A 23,647-nucleotide genomic window follows, 5' to 3' on the forward strand; every position below is an offset into this window, starting at 1 on the left:
ATTTCTAAAGGGCATTAATCACTTCTTTCCGCCTTCTCCATTCATAATGCCCCAGTGGTACTTGAACCTGGTCTTAACCTATCCTTATTAGCACTCCCTTTAAGCCTCTTCTCAACTGTCCACTCAGGCTTCTCACTCTGAAGACATCTTTACTTGTTGCCATCACCTTTGCTCGCAGAGTGAGTGAACGAGCTTCAGGATGGGGCAAAGGAGTCCTTCACACAAGGCCCTCTTTTCTTCCCAAAGTCTGGACCCAAATCGTGCACTGTCTTTCTATCTCGACCGTACAAAACATTTCCGAGTGGACGATCAACTCTTAGTTCGATATGTGGGGGCCAAGAAAGGTCGGGCTGTGCAAAAATGCACCTTCTCTCATTGGGTTGTCCTCTGCATTAAAATCTGCTACTTCTGAGCAAAGAAGGAACCCTCAGTGGGACTGCGTGCCCACTCCACCAGGGCAACAGCAGCTACTACTGCCTTGGGGCGTGTAATTTCCCTCCTTGACATCTATCAGGCGGCCCCGTGGGCATCTCTGCACATGTTCACCAAACATTATTGCCTGGACAATCAAATCCGGAGAGATGACTACTTTGGCTGTTCTGTTCTTCAGGACTTTCTTGTGTGAACTTGGTTCATAGTCCCACCTCCGGGGCTTGCATTGCTGGCTTATCTATTCTAAAGGTAAGGAATCTATAACTACAGTCTCTTTTAGATGAACAAGTTACTTACCTTCGGTAACGATGTATCTGTAAGAGACATATGTAGTTATAGATTCCTTACCGCCCAACCCATCCTCCCCATTATGCGAACTCACTTCCAGGGCCCTTGTAATGTGCACCTGTGATCAGTGTCTTGCATGGCTCTGCGCTTCTGGCGTGGAAAGTCGTGTCAGAACTAACGTCAGCGCACAGGGGCGGCGTCTAAGTAGACACTGCAGCGTCATTCTGGTGACCACAATGCCAACGACGGACGCGCAGTCATCCAACGCCACCTACCGACTCGCAGCTGGCGGTGGTCGCAGCTCATCTGCGCAGATCATGGGTTCCTGTCTTTCCCTATCTCGTCGACTGGTTGTTGAAGGTGGGCTCGCCTCAGGCAGTTGTCTCCCACCTCCAGACTACGGCTGACCTCCTGCATTTGCTGGGGTTCGCCATCAACATGCCGAAGTCGCACCTGATTCCCTCTGACGCTCCTCCTCATCGGAGCGGTTCTGGACTCTGCACAGTTTTGGGTTTATCCTCCCGAGCAGCGAGTCTGGGATATTCAGGCTATGATTCCGATCTTTCAACTTCCATTCCGGGTTTCAGTCAGGATGACCCTCCGGCTCCTGGGCCTGATGGCCTTTTGCTAGTGCACCATGCCAGATGGCATATACGGGCTCTACAGTGGGACCTGAAGTTCCAGTGGGCACAGCATCAGGGCAACCTGTCCGATCACGTCCAGATCTCTTAGGGCACTGCATGAGAATTGCAGTGGTGGCACACGAATCGCGATTGGGTCAATGACAGATCCCTTGCCCTTCCCCAACTGGAGCAAACCGTTGTGACGGACGCGTCCCTCATGGGATAGGGCGGCCACATGGGAGAGGCGGAGATCAGAGGCCTCTGGTCTCCTGCAGTGTTAGGGCTCCACATCAACCTTCTGGAGCTTCGGGTGATCCGGTTTGCAGTGAAGGCATTCCTTCCTTCTGGGGAAGAGTGGTGCAGGTGTTCTCGGACAACACCACCGCCATGTGGTACTGCAACAAACAGGGCGGGTGGGGTTGTGGACCCTATGTCAGGAAGCTCTGTGCCTCTGGACTTGGCTGGAACACCAGGTAATTTCCCTGGTGGTTCAACACCTAGCAGGTTCTCTGAACTCCATGGCAGACGAACTCAGCCGCTGGTGCATGATGGATCACAAATGGCGTCTGAACTCTGACGTGGCGCAAGGTCTCTTTCAGAAGTGGGGCGAGCCTTGGTTAGATATATTCGCCACCGAAGAGAACGCGCAATGTCATCAGTTCTACGCGTTGGAATTAGCAAGGTGGCACGCTCTAGGCGATGCTTTTTGTCGCGAGTGGAGTTGCGGTCTACTATAAGCCTTTCTGCCTATACCACTTCTACCCAGAGTGCTGAAGAAGATCAAGCGCAACTGAGCCCAAGTTATTGTTGTAGCTCCGGACTGGGCTCGAAGAGTATGGTATGCCGAGCTACTCAGCATGGCCATCGATCTCCTGATCGGACTTCCTCTTCGGGAGGATCTTCTGTCACAGCAACAGTGGACGATCCTCCACCCACACCTGTCCATCCTCCACCTCCTTGCGTGAAGATTGAGAGGCAGCCGTTGACATCTTTTGACCTGCCTCATGAACTTTGTGATGTAATCTCGGTGGCCAGGCGGCCCTCCACTAAGACGGTATACGCCTGTAGGTGGAATAAGTTTGTGGCATGGATCCCCTTTCTGCCCCTCTTTCAGAGGTCCTTCTTTTTCTTCTCTTTGGCCCAGCAGGGCTCTGCGCACTATCAGGGGCTATCCCTTGGCCATTACACGGCTTCCAGATCAGCCTTCCCTTTTCAAATCCCCTGTTATAACTAGATCGTTAAAAGGCATTACTCATCTTTTCCCTCCTGTTCGTTTCATAATGCCTCAGTGGGACTTTAACCTGGTTCTGACATATCTGATGTGTGCTCTCTTTGAGCCACTTCACAACTGTCCTCTTCGTGTGGAGAAATGTGGCTCAGGGGTTAGAGGCGGCAGACCCGGAAGCTGAGATCGGCCCTGGACCAGGGTTCGATTCCCCGCCTCGGCGGGTCTTGGGCTAAAAATTCCACGGACTCGATAATTCTCGCTCCGGTGCCTTCTCGACTCACGGGTTCACACTCTGCGACTCTGGGCAATAGCTTGCTTAATCTCCACAACAGCCCCTCGCGGCGGGATGCCTGACTTTCACCTTGTGGATACCCTGCCGGGGTTATCTCACAGGGGAATACCAGGACGGGTTCCCTAAGCAAGCGCCGGGAAACCCACTGCGGGTAGCTGTGCGCTATATAAGCTCAAATACATTTACATTTACATTTCGTCTCCTCACTTTAAAGACTGCTTTCCTGGTTGCCATCAGCTCTGCCAAAAGAGTGAGTGATTCAGGCTCTTTCTTCTAAACCTCCTTTTCTCTCTGTCCATCCGAACAAAGTTGTTCTAAGGACTCGTCCATCTTTTCTGCCAAAGGTTGTCACTGACTTTCACATCAGGCAGACCATCACTTTGCCCACTTTATTTCCACCTCAGCATCCCTCGAAAAAGGATGAGAAGCTCCACCGTCTGGACTCAAAACGTGCGCTCTCATTCTACCTGAACCGCACTCAACAGTTCCGGGTGGATGATCAGCTCTTTGTTGGCTACGTGGGCACCAAGAAAGGTTGAGCCGACCATCTCTCAGTGGGTCATTCTGTGCTTAAAGGCTTTTTATTCTTTGGCTAACAAGGAGCTTCCTGTGGGGCTACACGCCCATTCTACCAGGGCGATGGCAGCCACTACTGCTTTGGGACGGGGTGTTTCCTTGCATGACATCTGTCAGGCAACTACTTGGGCCTCCCTCCACACGTTTAACAAGCATTACTGCCTGAACAGCCAAGTCCGGAGAGACGCGTTCTTTGGCCGTTCTGTTCTCCAGGACTTTCTGGTGTGATCTTGGTTCGCAGACACACCACCGGGTTTGGTATTGCTGGGGAATCTCTTCTAAGGTAAGGAATCTATCACTAAGTGTTTCTTTCAGATGCACAAGTTACCTATCTTCAGTAACGATATACCTGTAAGAAACATTAGTAGTGATAGATTCCTTACCGCCCCACACATCCTCCGCGTTCTGCGAACTGATTTCTAGGGTTAAGGTCATCCCTTTCAGGGCCCTAGTTTCAAGGCACCAGTGGTCAGTATCTTGCATGGCTCTGCGTTCCTGGCGCGTAAAGTCGTGTACAGACCTGACGTCGGCGCAAGGGTGTCGTCTAAGTAGCTTCCACTACGTCATCTCGGCGACCACGGGCCCAACGACGGACGCGGAACCTCACGATGCCACCTTCCGACGCACAGGGGTACTGCTGACAAAAACGTTCCGGATCCAGTCTGACTCCTGGGGGTAATTCTAAGGTAAGGAATCTATCACTACTAATGTTTCTTACAGATATATTGTTACCGAAGGTAAGTAAATTGTGCGTCATTTACAGATACATCGTTACTGAAGGTAAGTGACTTGTTCTTCTGTCCCTTTAAGACCCCCAGAGTTTCCACTATCGATGGTGCCTTATACTGGCAGTTTATTTATTTATTTAATTTGTATAGCGCGTTATAACCACTGGGGTCTCTAAGCGCTGTTTGTCCAGATTACGTAGTGGGGTTCGGTATTTACTTGAACTTAACCCAACGCCTAGAGGCTGCTCCATGCTTGCTTGAACAGTACAGTTTTTAACTTTTTTCTAAAGGATAACAGATTGCATTCCTTCCTTAGTTCTGGGGCCAGTTTGTTCCACAAAGCTGGGAGTGTGTTGGAGAAAGCACGTCCCCCCACCGTGGCCAGTTTAAAACGGGATTGGGACAAGAGGGTAGCGTCCGACGAGCGCAAAGTCCTGCTCGGTGTATATGGGGATAGGCGGGATTTCAAGTATCTTGGTGCATTACCATACAGCGCCTTGTGTACGATACACAATCCTTTGAATACAACCCTCTGCCGAATCGGGAGCCAATGTAGCTCCTGCATCAGAGGGGAAGAGTTTCCTCAAGCTCCTCTTTTCCAGCTCATATGAGTAGGAATCCTGGAACACACTGGCTGTTTGCACACCTTGTTTTCCAAAGTAATTCTCTTAGAAATGTATTTTTTCTGCTTTCACTCAACATCTTTTACATCTGATAAGGACACAAACCCTTTTTCGTTCCTTCCTTTTGTTTTTCCCTATCAGAATGGCCCCGCTTTTTGTTAAGTGGTCTTCTTTGGGCAGAAAGAAAGCTTAGTCAGACTCGCTGTGTGTGTATTTTGTCTGTATTCTTTTAAGGATTGTGATTTTTGTAAATTAAAACAAAAGACTATAAGAGATAGAGAAGGAATTAACCTCTGAAGTGAAGAATATATGAGGGAAAATAGAAGGAAATACCTGAAAAGCCCCCAGATGGGCATTCTTTCTGCACTCGGACAGTCTCAAGAACGCCAAAGGACCTCCCACAAAGGGAGATCCGAAAGATCTGAAAATAGACAGTCCTTTCACTGTCGAAAACCACAATGTTGTCAAGTCTTCCTCCTGACATGCTGGCAGTCAAAGACCTGCCCAACATTGACAATATGGCGCAATCATTGTCACCATTTAGTATCTCTTCATGGTTGAAGATCTCAACTGCGTCTGTTTCACCATCAAGCCATACTATTCAGTCAGCATCACTACAATTATGCCACCCATCAACGTCACCTAGATCGACTTTGACATTCTCTTCTGCCTACCTAAAAAGGCTAAAATTGTCCCCCGTTGTGGACTTGTCTCCCCAGATATCGGGCCTCCTCACTGTATTATCCTTACTGAGGATCTTTTACAGACCATACTGCAACCTCTGAACCTTCTTCTCCAAAGGTGATGCCAGGACCAACTTAATTGTCACCTATTCAGAGAATGCAATTGTTGTGACAACTATCTCTAGATTGCCATGTTCCGCCTCAAGCTCTGTGCTCTCCCTTGAGAAGACGGATTCTCCTCTCACCCAGGAGGCCCAAGCAATACAGATCGCCAAGGGTATCATCTTCATGCTCTTGTTTACATAATGGGTATTTGAGATCTTCATATGTACAATTTTAATTGCCTGAAGGTTAGTCAACGAGCGTGTGTCTGGTGGATGACATAGCCACCTTTCAGAAAGTTCTGGCAAGAGGATCTGCAAAATTCAATATCCCTATGGGAGCACTCCAAGATAACGGTGTCTGCAATCAAGGAACCCCCTCAGACACGTGAATCATCTAGCCCCTCCTTCCATTGATACCAGGCTTGCTAGAATTGGCAGAGTAGGATTCTTAACACTGGCTATTCTTAAAGCATCAACATCAAGGCTATTTTAGAAATATAAGCCTCCTCAACAGGATCCAGATTTGCTCAAGTCAGACACCAAGCCAGACCATGCAATACTGCCATGAAGTTAACTTGCAGTGTTCTTATTGTGTGCCTGTTACTACTCCGAAATCTAACACATCACAAAACATTCAGGGCCTTCCATCTTCAGGCTTTTCTTTGTATGGTTAGCATCCCGAAGAAGAGATGGTCAGCATGAAAAATGAGGCGTAAATAATCAATGTGGTAGCTTTGAGGAGAAGAGAAAATTCTTCAGGTTCCAATTCAAGCATAGAGACTGCTGGTACTACTCTTGGAGGGTTCAGTCTCTTTGCTGCACCCTTTGTGTAACATCAGCAGACACAGAACGGCAGAGATCTCACTAGCTGTAGAAATACTCTCAAAACAAGACTGCTTAGTCACACCGATCCAACACTTAGGGATGGCCGCCCTCCAACCCCACCATTGATGCCTCAAAATCCCCTTCACCGCTTGCCACTACAGTGGAGGCAGGCACATATTGCGTCTATGCATGACCAAACACTAGATTGAAAGGGAAAAGATTTGTATGATGATAATCCTTCATCGGATTTTCCTTTACCTCAGGCAAGGGGATTGGATGTGATCTACAAGACGTCTGATTCTACATCCCAATATCAAAAAAAGCACTAGAAGTATCTGATCTTTGTAGGAATATCACAGTACCAATACTAAGTGCATCCTTTTTGTCTAATCTGCCAGTCAAAGGTTTTTAAAATGCATGGCAGTAGTAGCAGCCTACTTTCAATGTCAAGGAACATTTATCTACCCTTAGCTAGACAATTGTCTGATAAAGGCTCACAGGAAGTAGAAAAACAAGGTCACTGGTTCTGAGACTAGGTTGAGAAATATCCAGAAGTCTGTGACATTCAATGTTCAAGTTCTGTCTTGGCCCCAGACAGAGTGCAAGGAAAAATGATTCCTGCAGATGAAAAAGTGTCATTAATCTGCAAGATATTTAGAACAGCCTGACAGATCTCTCCCTACTGGGGTCAATAACTTCCTCCATTTGCATTGTCCACAATGTGTCACTGCATATGAGACCTCTCTAACAGTATCTAGCAAATTAATGATCTCAGAAGGAGAACAGTTATGACTACAAACTTGTCTTATCAGTGACAGCAAAGCAGTCTCTTTCACAAGAGAACAGATTTTCTCCAAGGAGTCATGTTCCATCAGGAACCTCTAGCTCGAACAATGTGACAGATTAATCCCTTTCAGGATAGGATGCACATCTTAGAAATCTGCTTGTCAGAAAAAGAGAGCTCCCTCTACATCAGTTGCCTGGAAATGATTCAATCCCTCTAGCTTCCAAGGCCTTTCTGGTGACAGGTAAGATTCATATTCACCCAGACAACTGAACAACCATGGATTCCCTGAACAAGCGGGGATAAGATGAAGATTTTTACCCCTGGAGTCCCATGAGATCTGGCTCTAGGCCTTGACAAAGGGGGCTTTAATTAAAGGCAATGCACTTACCAGCAGCACTGAACAACAAACCGATTTCATCTGTTGATTGTCTGAGGCAAATTACAGGAGCGTCCGGACTTCAAGAACCAGGTTTATTGGGCCGTGCCTTTCCTCCAATTCCATTGATGCCCACAATCATACTGAAACTCTGACTATGACGCCAATAGCCTCTACCATGGATCACCTTTAACGACCATGAAAAGACTACAACGGATTCAGAACTCGGCTGCCAGACTACTCTTGCATATCAAACCACAAGACCACATATCCCCTGCCTTGAAATCCCTGCAATTGTTACCGGTTGCCAGAAGATCCACGTTCAAGCTGCTTTGTATTACCCACAAAGCAATACATGGAATAGGACCACTCTTCATCAGGAATAAAATCACCCAACACATTCAACAAAGGAACCTACGCTCTAAAGGAGCATCCCGCCTCAAAATCCCACCATACAAGAAAAAAACAATGGATGGCACATCCTTCTCTGTTCAAGTAGCCAAACTATGGAACTCTTTACCCCCCAACATAAGATCCCGCTAACAACCACCTTATCGTCAGAAAACTACTCAAGATCTGGCTCTTCCCCCACATAAGCACCATAGGGAAATAGAAATTCACAGCATATCCCTCTGTATATAAGCATTTGTTTTCACTATAGATATGTACCTATCTTTGTGTATTACTTTATAAAACATGTAAAACAATTATGTTAAGAGAAGAAAAAATAATAATAATAATAATATTCATCAATAAATAAAAATCATTTTTGGTCTACATGTACATACTTCCATTGTACATCTATGTACCTTCCATGTACTTGGATCTGTGTGTCTGTTAATTTTCTCCTGAAAAAGCATATCCAATGCACTACCCTATTTCTCATCCTGTGCCTCTATCAACATATTTAATCTAAATATACTTACTTCTTTTATGTATCTATATACTTTCAATGTACTTATGTATCTATATATTTATCACTTTCTTCTAATTTAGCATTTCCAATGCACTAGCCTATTTCTCAGCCTATACTTCGCTCAATATATCTTCTAGCCCAACCTTTCTGACTCACCTCAAACTTCTTTCTACTACTCCTTCTAATGCACTACCCTATCTCTCATCCTATAGATCTGTCAATATATCCTCTACATCCACTCTCTCATTTATCCCAAACCACTACTATGATCGCCAAAATAACCTTTTCTAGACTCTCTCCTGCGCTACCCCTCCTTGCATCATCGGACACCTCTTTTTACTACACCGATCCCCTAAAACAAACATTTTTAAACTCTGCCCTCTGACTCCTTCCCTCCAAAACTCCTTTTTACTCATCCAAAAACTTCTTCCTACTGCTAAGACTTAAAAAAAAAGTTCAAAAAACACTTTTATCCCTCCACTATCCTTTTTCAATCAGAATTAAGACTAACATGTTTCACTTCTCAAATTCCATATTCCATATTCAACTATACTAATATACTGCCCAAATAACTGAATAACATATCTACTACTCAAATTACTTCCTATTTATACTATACTAATTTTTAACACTAATCCTTTATGGGTTCCGGAGTGGCGTGCTACTCGCCAGAAAAGCGCTTCAACACCCATCAGGGGTAACAAGTGCTATATGAATGCAAATCTTTCTTCCCCTTTTATCCATCCGCTGTCCTTCTCACTCCAAGTAACAGACTAATATCCACCACTGAAATTACCTCATATTTCACCATATTAATTCACCACTAATCCTTTATAGGCTTCCTGAATAGCGTGCGTCAACAAGCGAGCGATAAATAAATACAAACCTTTTCCCTCCTCTATCCTTCTGCTATCCTTCCAAATCCAAATAACTGACTAACCTATCCATCACTTAAAATATACTTGCATGTTTCACTATACTAATTCAACACTAATCCTCTGGGGGTCCCGGAGTAGCGTGCTACCCGCCGAAAAAGCGCTTTGACGCCTCGTCAGGGGTAGTAAGCGCTATATAAATGCAATTACAATACAATACATAGGCAACGACTCGTTTGTTAGATTGTTTTTATCCGCCATCAGGTTCGGACGTGTATTGCTGCGCTCCGGTTCAACACCATTCTTCAGGTTCCCCTCTGTGCGCAATCCATTCTACCCTCAACTGCATTGTTTTCTTACGCGTTCCCCTGTTCTCTGCGTATCGAATCGGTCAACAATTTCTCCATCTTCGATCAAAATCCTTGTGAGCGGCTGTTGGGCCTAGCTGCGTCATGCCTAGCCGCGTCGGGCCAGCCTTCTGCTGATGGAACGGACTCCATTCCAATTCTGTCCTCGGTGCCACGCCAAGTGCCCTCTCTCCGGAGCAGAAGGAGGACGGCTGCGACGCGTGTAAATCTTTCGGTCCAAGAACAGTCTGCACGATCGTCGGGCTCAATGACGAGAAATGCAACGTCTAAGCATTCAACACCCTCCGGATATCTACGGGGAAGATTCTGAGCAAGAGGAGATTGAAGCGTCCGCCGCAGAAGAAGAGGCCTTCTCTGTTTCAGAGTCTGATCCTGATCTGGAGATCGATCTGAAGCCTGAAGATGTGTCTCTGGGACAAGGTGCTGTGAGTAGGGAAGACCCCTTGCCCCCTAAATCCTTTTCCAAAATGCATAAGGCTTCAGCACCACCTCTGCCTTCTGGCCAAGGTTCGCACTTAGACATTGTTTTCGACTGCCGCCTACCGGCTTGGCACTGTAACAGATCGTCAAAATCATCTTCAGATCCGAAACCATCAGCAGCGAAGGACGATTCTAGTTCGGAGCCAAAACCTGCTCCGAAACAAAAACACGCTTCAGAACCGAAACCTTCCACTCCCATAGATAAGTCGATTGCGATGCAAAAAAACAAAGACCGCCTCCCTGAGTCTCCAGAACCAACTTTAGACATTTTTAAGGCCATACTAGCTCCTAAGCAGAAAAAGAATTATAATAATCCTGATACAGGGCATAATTCTGCTAAAACACCATCAAAAAGCAAACGTCCTTCAGAAGACCATGCGTAGGACACTGGCTCTATATATACTACACCAAAATGAGGTATAGTGTCTATAGAGTCCAGGTGACACCAGAGGTAGGCAGAGGTTAAAGTTAGATAGAACCATACTCTCTTTGTGGTAGAGTGGTCGAGCAGTAAGGCAGTATCAGAGGACAGTGTTAAGCATTTTATGTACACACCCCAGTCAGCAAATTAATTCACACACAAACTGAATTCTAGGCCAATTGTTTGTGTATAAAAAAAATATACTGTTTATTTTTAGACCCAAGCAAGCCTGGCACAGGTAAGCATAAAATACTTTTCAGTAATGACGTTGCTGAATATAGAACAGTTTGAAAATGCAATAGAACTTGTACTTTGTTTATTTTACAGGGGATGCAGTAGGTTGCAACACTTAGCAAATACAGTACTTTGGAATGAATTGGCTTTTTCAGTGTAAATGTATTGGCATTTATATAGCGCACTACTTACCCGTAGGGTCCCAAGGCGCTTCGACCGCTGCGAAACCCTTCCTGGCTTCCCTGAGAGATGGTCCCTTAATGGGTATCTCCAGGGTGAGACCAGGCATCCCCGGCGGTCTGGTGGGGCCGTTAGTGAAGATGAGGCAAGCTAATGCCCAGAGTTGCCGAGTGTGATCGCTGATCAGAGTGGGCACCGAGGCGAGAGAATTATCGAGTCCGCTGACCCTGGTCCAGAAACCTGCCGCGCCGGGAATCGAACCCTGGTCCCGGGCCGTCCTCTGCTCTCGGGTCTGCCGCCTCTAACCAGTGAGCCACACTACTTCAGTAAATTACAGTAAGTTACTTTGTACGTTACTTTTCTTAGTCAGTGCTGGATACCTGGATTCAGCACTGGGACATTTCCTGTAAACAGGTAAGTAAATAGGTTTTGGTTATTTGTGCGATTTTTAAAGAATATTTTTCGATTTCAAAACTCCACACTAAGAAACTTATTGGAAGAAAATTTTCAATGTTATCCTATGGTGGAAAAGCTGGTTATCGGTTCACAGGTAAGTAATTGACTGTGGGAGTTAAGGTTCTGGGGTTAGACTCGGGGGTCCCCCAGTGTCAGTAATGCTCTCTTGTTACACCCTCAGCTGCACTAGGGCAGCTGGGTGCAGAGTGTTGAGGCCCAATGTTATCCAATGGCGGTTAGGGGGCCTCCAGTTGGTGGCTGCTTGCAAGCAGGCCACTGGGTTGTGGGAGCAAAGCTCCTAGGGTTAAGGTCAGGGCAAATGGGGAAACAAAGGTGCACCCTCAGCGGCACTGGGGCATCCGTGTGCAGAGTGCTCTTTCAACGTCGGGTGCCCTGTTTTCTATGGAGAACCTCCGGTTTACAAAAGCACTACAGGCAGGGCGATGAAGGACTTCTGGGTTGCCCACCACTTGGAGAGTTAAGTTGGGAAGTTAAGGGTTGGTTAGGCACCGTCGGTTTGGGCACACGAGGCCGTGGTGCGTCTGGTGCAGGGGTGCCTTTTGGGGTCGGATCTTCTTACCAGCTCCTGGTCGCGGTTAGGGGGGGCCTTCTAGATTTAGGCTGCAGGCGTGGGCTAGAGGCAGGTCAGGGTTTGCCTGATCTCTGGTCAGGATCACCGGGGTGACCTCCTCGTGGTGTTTTTCCGCTCGGCCGGGTTCGGCGGGTGCAGAGTGGGCTGGATTTGCGGTCTTTGACAGCTGCCAGAGGTTGCAGTTAAACAAATCCGGTGTTCACGGGAGAAGCAGTCTTTGGAAGTGAAGGCAGGCAGGTCCTCCGGGGTTTTCGAGGTTGCTGGCTGCTGGACAAACTGGTATTTCCCCTGAGCAGGTTTGAGGGGAGACAGGCCTGTAGGGCTGGGGCCAAGTCAGTGGGTGTCTTCCTCTTGTTAGCTGGCTGCACGGCTGTTTGTTCCTTCTTCTTCTTTTCTTCTTGTTGTTGCTGGATCTGAGGAAGTAAGGTTGAGGGTGTCCCCTAAATACTAGATTTATGGGCGTTATTAGATAGGTAAGGGCAGGGACCAATGAGTCCCTTACCTGGGGTGGGTACACCCCCTATCGTATCATCCTCCATTGGGGAGGTTGGGGGGGGCAGGATCCTGTCCCTGGTTGATTGGGTCCCCCATCCTCAATATGGCGGAGACTCACAGTTGTGGTTCACCTCGCCTCCCCCACCTGAGGGGTGGAGTTGACAGGGTGGGCACACCTCTTTTCCTCACTTGTTTTTTCCCCCTGGCTCAGGGATGTGTGCCATGTTGAGTCTTCACTTTGTTCTGCACCAAGACACGCAGCCTGTAAAAGCAGTGTGTGAGTGTCAGGGTACAGGGCCTCTAAGGGTGGCCCAATAAGTGCTGCAGCCCTTAGAGGCCTTCTCTGGTCACAGTGCCCAGGGTACCGTGGTACCATTTGCCAGGGACTGACATGTGGCCAGAGATGACAATTGGGTTTAGGCTTCAATGCAATTTTAGAGAAGGAACATAAGCCTTGGGTACCTGATTAGCAGGAGCCCAGGGCACACTCAGTCAAAGAACATCAGCAATTCAGCAAAATGTGGAGGCATACCATGCAAGAAAGAGGGCACTTTCTCACAGCAATTAAACAAACCACAAGGAAATGCTATGCCTCAAAATGGAAGCGATACACCACCAGGTACACAGCTAACAATCAAATAAACTCAAATCAACACACAAGAACCAGTAATCGTATGCCTGACTCATCTCCTAGACAGTCACATCAACTACTCAAGCATAAAGGTGCACCTCGCTGCCATCGTAGCATACACCAGGGGAAGTACTTGCAAGAGCTTCTTCACAAGGCCTGTCATAAAACGATTCCTGGAAGAAAGTAAAAGAATTGCACCTCCTAGAGCATCTCCAGGCGCTAGCTTATCCCACCCCAGCAAGGATAGCCAGCATGCGAACTCTCCTAACAAAGTTTCAGTCGCAACACTCCCTCCCAGCAAGAGTGTTCATGCAACTCATAGGGATGATGGCCTCTTGCATCTTCATAGTACCCCATGCAAGACTTCAAATGCGTCCACTGCAAGAGTGCTTATCACGTCAATGGAACCAGGCTCAAGGTCACTTAACAGACCTAGTGTTGTTAGACGGTCGAACTCATTGCTCTCTGCAGTGGTGGAACACCAAAACCTTTCCAAGGGACGACCGTTCCTACAGCCAGTTCCTCAGATAATCTTGACTGCGGATGCATCGCTCTCCGGCTGGGGAGCCCACCTACTGCAACACACCATGCAAGGCAATTGAACGCTGCGACAAAACTTACTCCACATCAATCATCTGGAGTTACTAGTAATATTCCTGGCACTAAAAGCTTCCCAAAAGCAAGTAGCAAACAAAGCTGTATTAGTCCGCACAGACAACATGACAGCAATGTATTACGTACAGAAGCAAGGAGGCACGCACTCCCTGCAACTATCTCAACTAGCACAGGAAATATGGAGGTGGGCCATACCTCAGAACATATTCCTTCTAGCCCAACATGTCCCAGGAGTACAAAATACTATAGCGGATCTGTTAAGTCGTCAAACACAACAGACACACGAGTGGGAACTTCATATGCAAGTACTTCAGCCATTCTTTCAGATGTGGGGACAACCTCAGATAGACCTATTTGCCACCGACTAAAATGCAAAATGCCCAAGCTTCGCCCTCAGATATCCACACTCACTGTCCAAAGACAATGCGATATGAATGAATTGGTCAAACAGATTTGCGTACGCTTTTCCACCTCTACCACTCAATCCACTAGTAGTACGCAAAGTACAGCAGCATTCTCTGACCCTCTTCCTAGTTGCTCCAACGTGGGCCAGATAGCCGTGGTACACAACACTGCTACAACTGTCTGTAGTACCGCACCAAAAATTACACCTGTCTCCACACCTCTCAACACAGAACCGTAGAAAAATCAGACACCCGGACCCAGCTCAGCTCAACCTAGCGATCTGGCTCCTGAAGTCCTTGAATTTGGATATCTGAACCTTCCTCCAGACTGCATGAATGTCATGAAAGAAGCTAGACATCCAACCACGAGGGCATGTTATGCAGCCAAGTGGAAACGATTTGTAATATATTGTCACAATAACAATATTAATCCTCTATATGTGTCTATTCAACACATCATAGGATACTTACTGCCTCTCCAAAGATGCAACTTAGCCTATACGTCTATTAGACTACATCTTGCTGTAATAGCAGCATATCTGCAAAACAGACAACATCTATCTCTATTCAGAGTGCCTGCCATTAAAGCCTTTATGGAAGGCCGTAAGAGAATAATTCCTCCCAGAGTACCACCTTCACCTGTGTGGAATTTAAACGTCGTTCTCACACGGCTAATGGGGCCTCCCTTCAAACCCCTACACAAATGTGAATTACAATTTTTAACCTGGAAGGTTGCGTTCCTAGTAGCTATCACTTGTCTGCGCAGAGTTAGTGAACTACAAGCACTAACCATTCAAGAACCCTTTTTGCAAATGCATCAAAATAAGGTTGTTCTGCGTACCAATCCAACATTCATGCCTTAAGTCATTTCTCCATTCCATCTCAATCATTCTCTGGAACTGCCCGTTTTCTTCTCGCAACCACAGTCAGTAGCAGAAAGAGCTCTTCACACTTTAGATGTCAAAAGAGCATTGCTATACTACATAGAAAGAACACAACCCTTTCGTAAGACAAAACAACTTTTTGTGTCTTTCTCACCACCACACAAGGGCAATCCCATTTCAAAATCTGGAATAGCCAGATGGATTGTCAAATGCATACAGATTTGCTACCACAAAGCTAAACATATCTGTTACTCCTAAAGCCCACTCTACCAGAAAGATAGGGGTTTCAATGGCATTTTAAGGGAACATTCCCCTAAATGACCTCTGCAGAGCAGCCACATGGGCTACACCGCACACATTCACAAAACACAATTGTGTAGATGTGCAAACAAAACAACAAGCTAATGTGGGCCAGGCTGTTCTAAAAACATTATTCCAAACTACTGCAACAGATAGGGGAGGTCGCCGCTAAGAGTGGGTACTGCTATATAATCTATGCATAGTGTACAATCTGCAGGTCATATGCCTTGAACGGAAAATGCTACTTACCAGTATGCATCTGTTCTTGGCATGTAGAGTTGCAGAGTTGTACATGCCTCCCCGGCTATCCTTATCTGTTCCAGTATTATCTTAATTAGATACAAATTACACGGGCATCCTTCCTGTACTTGCAAAGCTCCATCATTTCCCTAATGGCGAAAAACAATCTGGGGATGGAGCCGATGCCCATGCGCAATGTGGTCCTAAGGAGGAGTCACCTATCTTGTGACTTCCAAAGAACTTTTCAGGACAACAACAAACTGCAAACATCCGGGCCCAACACTAGGTGGCGATCTATGCATAGTGTACAACTCTGCAGCTCTACATGGAGTGGTGTGGCTCACTGGTTAGAGGAAGCAGAAAACGGCCCGGGACTAGGGTTCAATTCCCGACGCGGCAGGGTCGTGGACCAGGGTCAGCGGACTCGATAATTCTCGCCTCGGTGCCTACTCTAACCAGGGATCACACTCGGTAACTCTGGGCATTAGCTTGCCTCATCTCCACAACGGCCCCCCACATTCGCCGGGGATGCCTGGTTTCACCTTGGAGATACCCAGTAGGGACCATCTCACAGGGATAGCCAGGACGGGTTCCCCAGCGGTCTACAGCGCCACGACGCCTCAGGGCAGCAGTGCGCTTTACAAGACACATTACATTACATGCCAAAAACAGATGCATACTGGTTGGTAGCATTTTCCTTACCAGTCACGTCTATGGAGTAGAGAACAGAAACGGCATCATATGAGCATCTCCCATACTTATGCCCTTGTGGAATGAGGTATTGAGTTTACTTCTACCAGCAAAAACAGGAGTAGGCTGAAATAGCCTTTGGGCGGACTGCATCGTGATTTGACAGTGTCTGGGGGCAGTGAAACATAAAAGCTGTGTAGTAGAAGAAGGATGCCCACGTATTTCACTATGGTATGCGAGTTTCGTAGGTTGTAGTTATGGAAAGCCTCATAGGTAATCTAAAGAGAGCCCCTGGCGGATTACATGCTGGTCGCATATGGAGCCTTAGCTGTGACACCCGGCTCCGAGCATTAGATCTGGTTTGCGTTTTATAGTAGGCATGTGTGTGTTGATTGTGAGTGCCTGAACATAGTGCCCTTACCTTCACTATGGGATTTCTGAGGCGAGTGGATGATCTTTGAATTTCTTGTTTTCATTTTCCTGCCCTGCAGCATTTCGAAGGGAGCTGAGGGCAGTGGGTTGGGAAAGTTAAGGGATGATGCAGGATGTCAGTTTATGAATGTTCTTATTTTGTTCTTATTGACGGAATGATTCACTGTGAAGTGGTAACACTTATCCATGACCTGCCTCACTGAGCCATCCTGTATTGTATTTGCTGTTGTTAAAACGCAACATATAACCTTTTTGTAAACGAATTGAGAAGCATTCTATGTTTTTGACACAACTACATTACCACTGCATTTTTACTGCATGCTGACATCTTGGTCTGTAAATCTTTGTTCCTCTGGTTTTGGACCAGTGGCCCACTTCTCTGTTAATGTTTTTTCTCTCTACCTACTTCAATATCTTGCTCAGAAATCATCCAGTCCGATTGTGTTGCTATTACTGACCTCCTACACCTGTTGGTCTGGCTCTGCCTGTCTCTATCAAGGTCTTTCCCTCCATCTCTGCCGCTGCCTGTGTCTTTCAGTCCCTGCCTTTACCTTTCACTGTCAATGTTTGGGCTCGAGCTGCCTTTGTTTTGAATTGCTATTCCTCTCTCTGGATTTGTCTGTACTGTCTCTGATAAACATATTCTCCTCCTGTGTGCTGATCACTGTTGCTCGCCCTTTGCCTCCCTCAGTTTTTATACCTGCCCAAACTGCCCCTAATGAAAAAACATTTGCTTACTCTGGTTTCCCCATCTTCCTCTCATAGCTGAGTCGTGGAGACAGCCTGAAGGAGGCCCATTCCATAGCAGATTGCAGCCGCCAAAACAATTACTGCTCGGAGCCAAGCCTGGAACCTGAAAACTTCCGTTCTCCAACTTTTGGGAAGAGTTTTCACTTCGATCCTCTTTCCAGTGGCTCCCGCTCCTCTAGCCTGAAGTCTGCACAAGGAACCAGCTTTGAGATGGGCCAGCTGCCATCCATCCGATCCGAGGGCACTACATCTACGTCCTACAAGAGTTTGGTGAATCAGACAAGAAATGGGAGCCTTTCCTATGATAGCCTCCTCACACCCTCCGACAGCCCAGACTTTGAGTCTGTCCAGACTGGGCCTGAATCAGTGGGCTACACTTCAGCTTTCCTCTCTGCTAAGATTGCACAGCAGCGGGAGGCTGACTTGCACCGTATTCCTGTACTTTCTGGTTCTCCCAAGGCTTGCCGGGAGGACTCACCTGTGCACTATGACAATCTCTCCCGGCAGATCTTGACGTCCCGACAGGAACGGGAACGCCTTCTCCAGCAATCTCCAACAAGAGAGGAGGAGCAGGGGATGGTGGACTCAGGCATTCAGTCCACCCCAGGCTCCAGCAATGCCCCTCGAACCAGTTCCTCCTCGGACGATTCCAAACGATCGCCACTGGTGAAGAACCCTTTAACACGTCCAGTACCTCCTAGGTATGGAAAACCAATGGACTCATCCTTCCAGAGTTTGCGGGGGCGATCTCTAGGGTCTCCAGACCATCAGCCATCACCGTACCATCCCAGCTTGGGCAAGTCCCTCTCATACAGTACTCAGAGGCCAGCTCATCTGTCTGGTGCCCCAGAAACCGAGGAGCTCAGCCTGCAGCCACTGCTTACCCCCAAGTAAGTATTACTTTGTTCCTCACAAATGCAAAGCCTGAATTTTATATTCTCTTAAATGACATATTCATTAATATTCATAAGCATATAGTCACACTCATTAGTTAGGTCCAGCAACTCCTCTAAACAAGCATTGGAAATGCAATAGGTCTCGCATTAGGAAAGTTTGAGCGATTGGTATTGTAAATGACACTTTTTTTATTTATGTGTTAGTTTTGAAAATAGCAAAATGAATAGCTTTGTCAGTTACAATGTCAATAGTTTTAACTTTCGGAAATGTGACACCTATAGCATTTGTAATGCAATGTGTGTTGTACTTACGTGACTTAGATGTATTGATATTACAAATAACAATGGCTTTTAATTTTGCTAATAATTAATACTTAAATAAAAGTTATTGTAATTTATAATGGCAATAGCTTAAACGTTTGTAAATAACTTTTGTGAAGATTATGTTCAGTGTATTTTATTGTGACGAAAATCCAAGAACATTGCATTTGCACCTACACACACACAGAGCCACACACACACACACACACACACACACATATAGATGTGGTGGTGATGGATCTGGGGGATATGGTGGTGGTGGATGTGGTGGTGGATGCGGTGGTGGATGTGGTGGTGATGGTGGATGTGGTGTTGGTGGATGCGGTGGTGGTGGTGGATGTGGTGGTGGTGGATGTGGTGTTGGTGGATGCGGTGGTGGATGTGGTGGTGGTGGATGTGGTGGTGGTGGTGGATGTGGTGCTTGTGGATGCGGTGGTGGTGGAAGTGGTGGTGGATGTGTTGGATGTGGTGGTGGATGTAGTGGTGGTGGATGTGGTGGTGGGTGTGGTGGTGGGTGTGGTGGTGGTGGATGTGGTGTTGGTGGATGTGGTGTTGGTGGATGCGGTGGTTGATGTGGTGGTGGTGGATGCGGTGGTGGTGGAAGCAGTGGTGGATGTGTTGGATGTGGTGAAAGTGGTGGTGGTGGTGGATGTGGTGGTGGTGGATGCGGTGGATGTGGCGGTGGATGTCATGGTGGATGTGGAGGTGATGGTGGATGTGGTGGTGGATGTGGTGGTGGATGTGGCGGTGGATGTCGAGGTGATGGTGGATGTGGTGGTGTATGTGGTGGTGGATGTGGTGGTGGATGCGGTGGATGTGGTGGTGGTGGATGCAGTGGTGGTGGTGGTGGATGGGGTGGTGGTGGATGTAGTGGTGGTGGGTGTGGTGGATGTGGTGGTGGTGGGTGTGGTTAAAGTGTTGGTGGATGTGGTGGTGTATGTGGTGGGGGTGGATGCGGTGGTGGATGTGGTGGTGGTGGTGGATGTGGTGTTGGTGGATGCGGTGGTGGTGGTGGATGCGGTGGTGGTGGTGGATGTGGTGGTGGTCGATGCGGTGGTGGTGGAAGTGGTGGTGGACGTGTTAGATGTGGTGGTGGATGTGGTGAAAGTGGTGGTGGATGTGGCGGTGGATGTGGCGGTGGATGTCATGGTGGATGTGGAGGTGATGGTGGAGGTGATGGTGGAGGTGGTGGTGGATGTGGTGGTGGATGTGGTGGTGGATGTGGTGGTGGATGCGGTGGATGTGGTGGTGGTGGATGCGGTGGGTGAAACTGAAAGTAAGATACCTCTTTTCAGGTTTGTAATAGGACGTTTTACCATACAACACATGGGGCCAGTGTTTACATAGGAAAGGCAGAGTTAGCTGATTACATACTGATGTCGGAGAAACTGAAAATAATCACCTGGTGCTGAGTGACGTTACCTTTTTTTGATAGTGTAACTTCAAATTTCATATTACAAGTCCAGGATTACAAGACCTAGCAGGCAAGGAAATAGAAATGGACTACTTACTTGCACTTGAAACTAAACAACCTAAGCTGTGTAAAATTGCATCCGAGTACTCCATGAATTGGATGCAAAATACAGAGTGCTCACATTTCCTAGACTCAACAAATGATAAGCAGTGGGCGGGCTGCAAGTCCTTTATTGAACACAATAGTATTGCAAGCGCGCTCTCAAACTTGCCCCTAAAAACGAAGCTAAAAATATTGTTCTCCCCACAGACTTTTATTCTAGGTGTACCAATATATGTGTGCGTTACACCTCCATCAAAATTAAACCACTCTTCTGATTTTGGCGCAGTGGCACTGAGGTGGTCGGCTCAACCATCAATTAAAAAAAAAAATCAAGAAGCTCCTAATGGCAGGTCCTGTAATTCGTGATTGGGACCTGCTCCTTCCCGCATAATTGCATACAAAAGAGACGTCCGATTCGAGTCATCTGCACAGTAGAGGTGGTATACTTTGAAGACAGCTCGAGAGCAATACAAAATAAATGTGTGCAGAGCCATCCCACTTTGCAGTAGAAATGCATTTTTAAGAAATCAGGCGGTTCATTGCTGGGTCGCTACTGGAGGAAGCACAGCCAGCAAGGCAGCTCATTCAATGCTCAAGCGGCAAGCCGCTTTCAAGGGCAAAGTCACGACATATTTTCAATCCATTTTACAATCCCCAGAAGAAAAGTCTGGATAATTTATTGCCTTCTCTCGCTGCATGTTCCTCATAGAACACAAATGGATTCCAGTGTTTGGTGCGGCTTGTCATAACAGGAATTGCTCGAGGAAAATGTATGAGCTTGCATTAAACCACCGCTACACAAAGTGATGTTTTAACTATAAAAAAAAACTAGCTATTACCACGCTTCACAAAATGCGGCATTTACTCACATGGAGCCGCTTCCATGGACATCTTAACAACAAGCTGTTCATGAACACGTACAGGATTGGGTAATACAGTAAGTGTAAAGGAAATAAGCGTAAATGTACAGTAAATACCGACACCAGAAATGCACACAAAAATAAAATCCCAAACGCGGTAAAAGTTTAAGAGAAATAATAAATTAAAAGTCGCACTGTAGTTGCTCAGATGCACGACACCGTAAAGGCAAAAGGAAGATTAACACTAACAAAGAAAACAAATTAAAGACAAGGAAGAGAGAAAGAAAGGATGGAGGCTGAAGGCACGCTGAAGGGCGAGGAAGGCGAGGGAGGGAGGAGAAATGCGAGAAACGTGTGAAGCAGGGGGCGGGGGTAGCAGATACCTTTGAAGTCACTTCAAAGGCTTGTTGGCACAGCGCACGCTGGGGGATGACTGTGGGAGGGAGGCTGGTGTCTGTGCACGCGCTTTTAATGGCAATACACATGCGCATTGAGCGAGCTTTCACGGGCACTTCATGGAATCGCCCGATCTCGGTAAGCTCTATTTAAGCCCCTTTATATCGAGCTCCCGCTCTCAATGCACATGTGCATTGAGATAGGTCGCTCGACCTAAAAACTAGAAAAACAATACACAGAATAAAGTGAATAGGAATATGTATGGAATTTCTAAACTCAACATCGATTATTTGTTTTAAAATGTGCAGTATCAAAAAATGCATTCTAACATTAAATAACGGTCTGAAAGTTTTAGTCCCAATGGAGAAAATGAAAGTAACGTGTTCTTATAGCCATGCTGCCACACAGAGGAAAAAGCTGCACTGGCTCCTGAAGATAATTCATGGGACCACCACAATTCCAGTATGCAGCACAGTGATGGTTACTGATCTGTTTTGCTCCTTGTGAGACGTATCCCAGAACACAAGGTCCATGGCAACCAGTATCTGATAGACATCTAGTCATGGATTCTTTACCTTTGAATTTCCCAGGTGTCAGACTGGATCCGGAAGACTTTTTGCGTGAGAAGTACCCCTGTGCGCCAGTATGTGGTGTCTTTCTACTCTGTGTGGCGTCGTCGACACCAGAAGTGACATCCGTGTCACATTTATAGGCGCCACCTCTGATCGCTGCCGTTAGTTTATTTCTTTCCCGCACCAGTTAGCACTGATCTGGAGAAAGAGCTAATCCCTCCATCAGTGTTTGACAAAATTCTTTCAACATTTTGTTGAGTTCTATTTTGAGGAATTCTTCCTCCTAGTGTTGTCGAGGATGTCTTCGATAAAGATAGGTTTTAAACTGTGGGGTGCCTGTCATCGTGCCATGTCAGTAACAGACCCACACTTCATGTGTCTGTGGTGTCTTAAGCATGACCACGACTTCAAGTCGTGCTCGGACTGCCGGGCCATGGCACCAAAGGCTTTGAGGAAGCAATCCCTGAAGTGGCTAGCAGCCCAACAAGCGATGCAACGGAAATCTCGCTCCTGATCAAGAGGAAGGTCGTGGAACCGCTCTAGGAACCGCAAGTCTTTTTCCTCCCATTCCAGGTCACCGTGCATTTGGGAAAGAAGCATAAGAAGTTGTAGCTTGCTTCGACTTCTCCTCTTTCTTCGGCTGATGGGACAAAGGAGTATCGACGTTCGAGGCACGGTTCTGCAAAATCGTTGCCAGGGTCGACTCCAAGCCTCCCAGCTTTTCCAGGAGCCAGAGCGGCCCCCGCTCAGGGAAAGGAATTTTACGAGGCCATGCTCCGTGCATTAGAGAGGTCCGACCTCTCCAGCGTGCCTTTCGGCCCTGCGGGATCAGATGGGACTCCATCTGGTTCTGATTTGGCCTCACCTCCAGTTGGCCCCATTGACTCATTCACATATCCGAACCTGCATCGGTCGGGCCACAGCAACCTCCCCAGACCCCAACTTCGATGCTCCCTGCGGCACCATCCCATTTCTATCCACTAATCCAAAACTGAGTCGAGCAATGAAGATTCCAGCGCGAACATTACCCACATGTCCTAGGTCAGTGCCTGAGCCCTATTATGTAAGAATGGGAGTGGTTGCTAGACCTTTTAGAATACCAGTCAGAAGGTCTGGAAGGTATGGACTGGTGTGAGGAACTTGGTGATGCCATTGGTCTGGACACATCCCCACATACTGCTATGCTTTCTCCCCTCTACCGTGAGTACGGAGGAGTTGGCATCATATTCCGTGGTGGTGAAGAGGGCAGCTGAGATCCGGGATCTCGAGTTGCTCTCAGTGGCAGTCAAGATTAACATCTTCGTCATAGAATCATGGCTCCGCTCGCGACCCTGCTGATGTCCCTGGAGCCATAAAGGAGCCTCGTCGGCGTGATGACGTCAGTTCCCTTTTTTCTGCGCCTTCGACGCTAACGGTTTTTCTAGGACTCTCCGTAGTTTCTCTTGCTACTTTGTGTTTCTGGCTGTATTCCTGTGCTGCTGCTTGTTTCCTTTCAAGGATGTTGTCGAGGAAGTCCGGGTTCAAGCCCTGCAGGGAGTGCGGAGGACATATGTCCATT

General features: G+C 47.1%; 1 protein-coding gene across 2 annotated transcripts in view; it reads left to right on the forward strand.

Moving 5' to 3' along the window:
- ZDHHC5 (zDHHC palmitoyltransferase 5) overlaps window positions 1-23,647 on the forward strand; it is a 485,133-nt gene that overhangs the window by 369,381 nt on the left and 92,105 nt on the right. For both annotated transcript variants that reach the window (XM_086953378.1, XM_086953377.1), the window contains one exon: window positions 17,544-18,418. In XM_086953378.1, the coding sequence (XP_086809504.1) occupies window positions 17,544-18,418 (875 nt within the window). The remainder of the gene's footprint in view (window positions 1-17,543; window positions 18,419-23,647) is intronic.

Source organism: Lissotriton vulgaris, chromosome 1_2 (genome assembly GCF_964263255.1).
Source record: "Lissotriton vulgaris chromosome 1_2, aLisVul1.2, whole genome shotgun sequence".
Lineage (NCBI taxonomy): Eukaryota > Metazoa > Chordata > Amphibia > Caudata > Salamandridae > Lissotriton > Lissotriton vulgaris.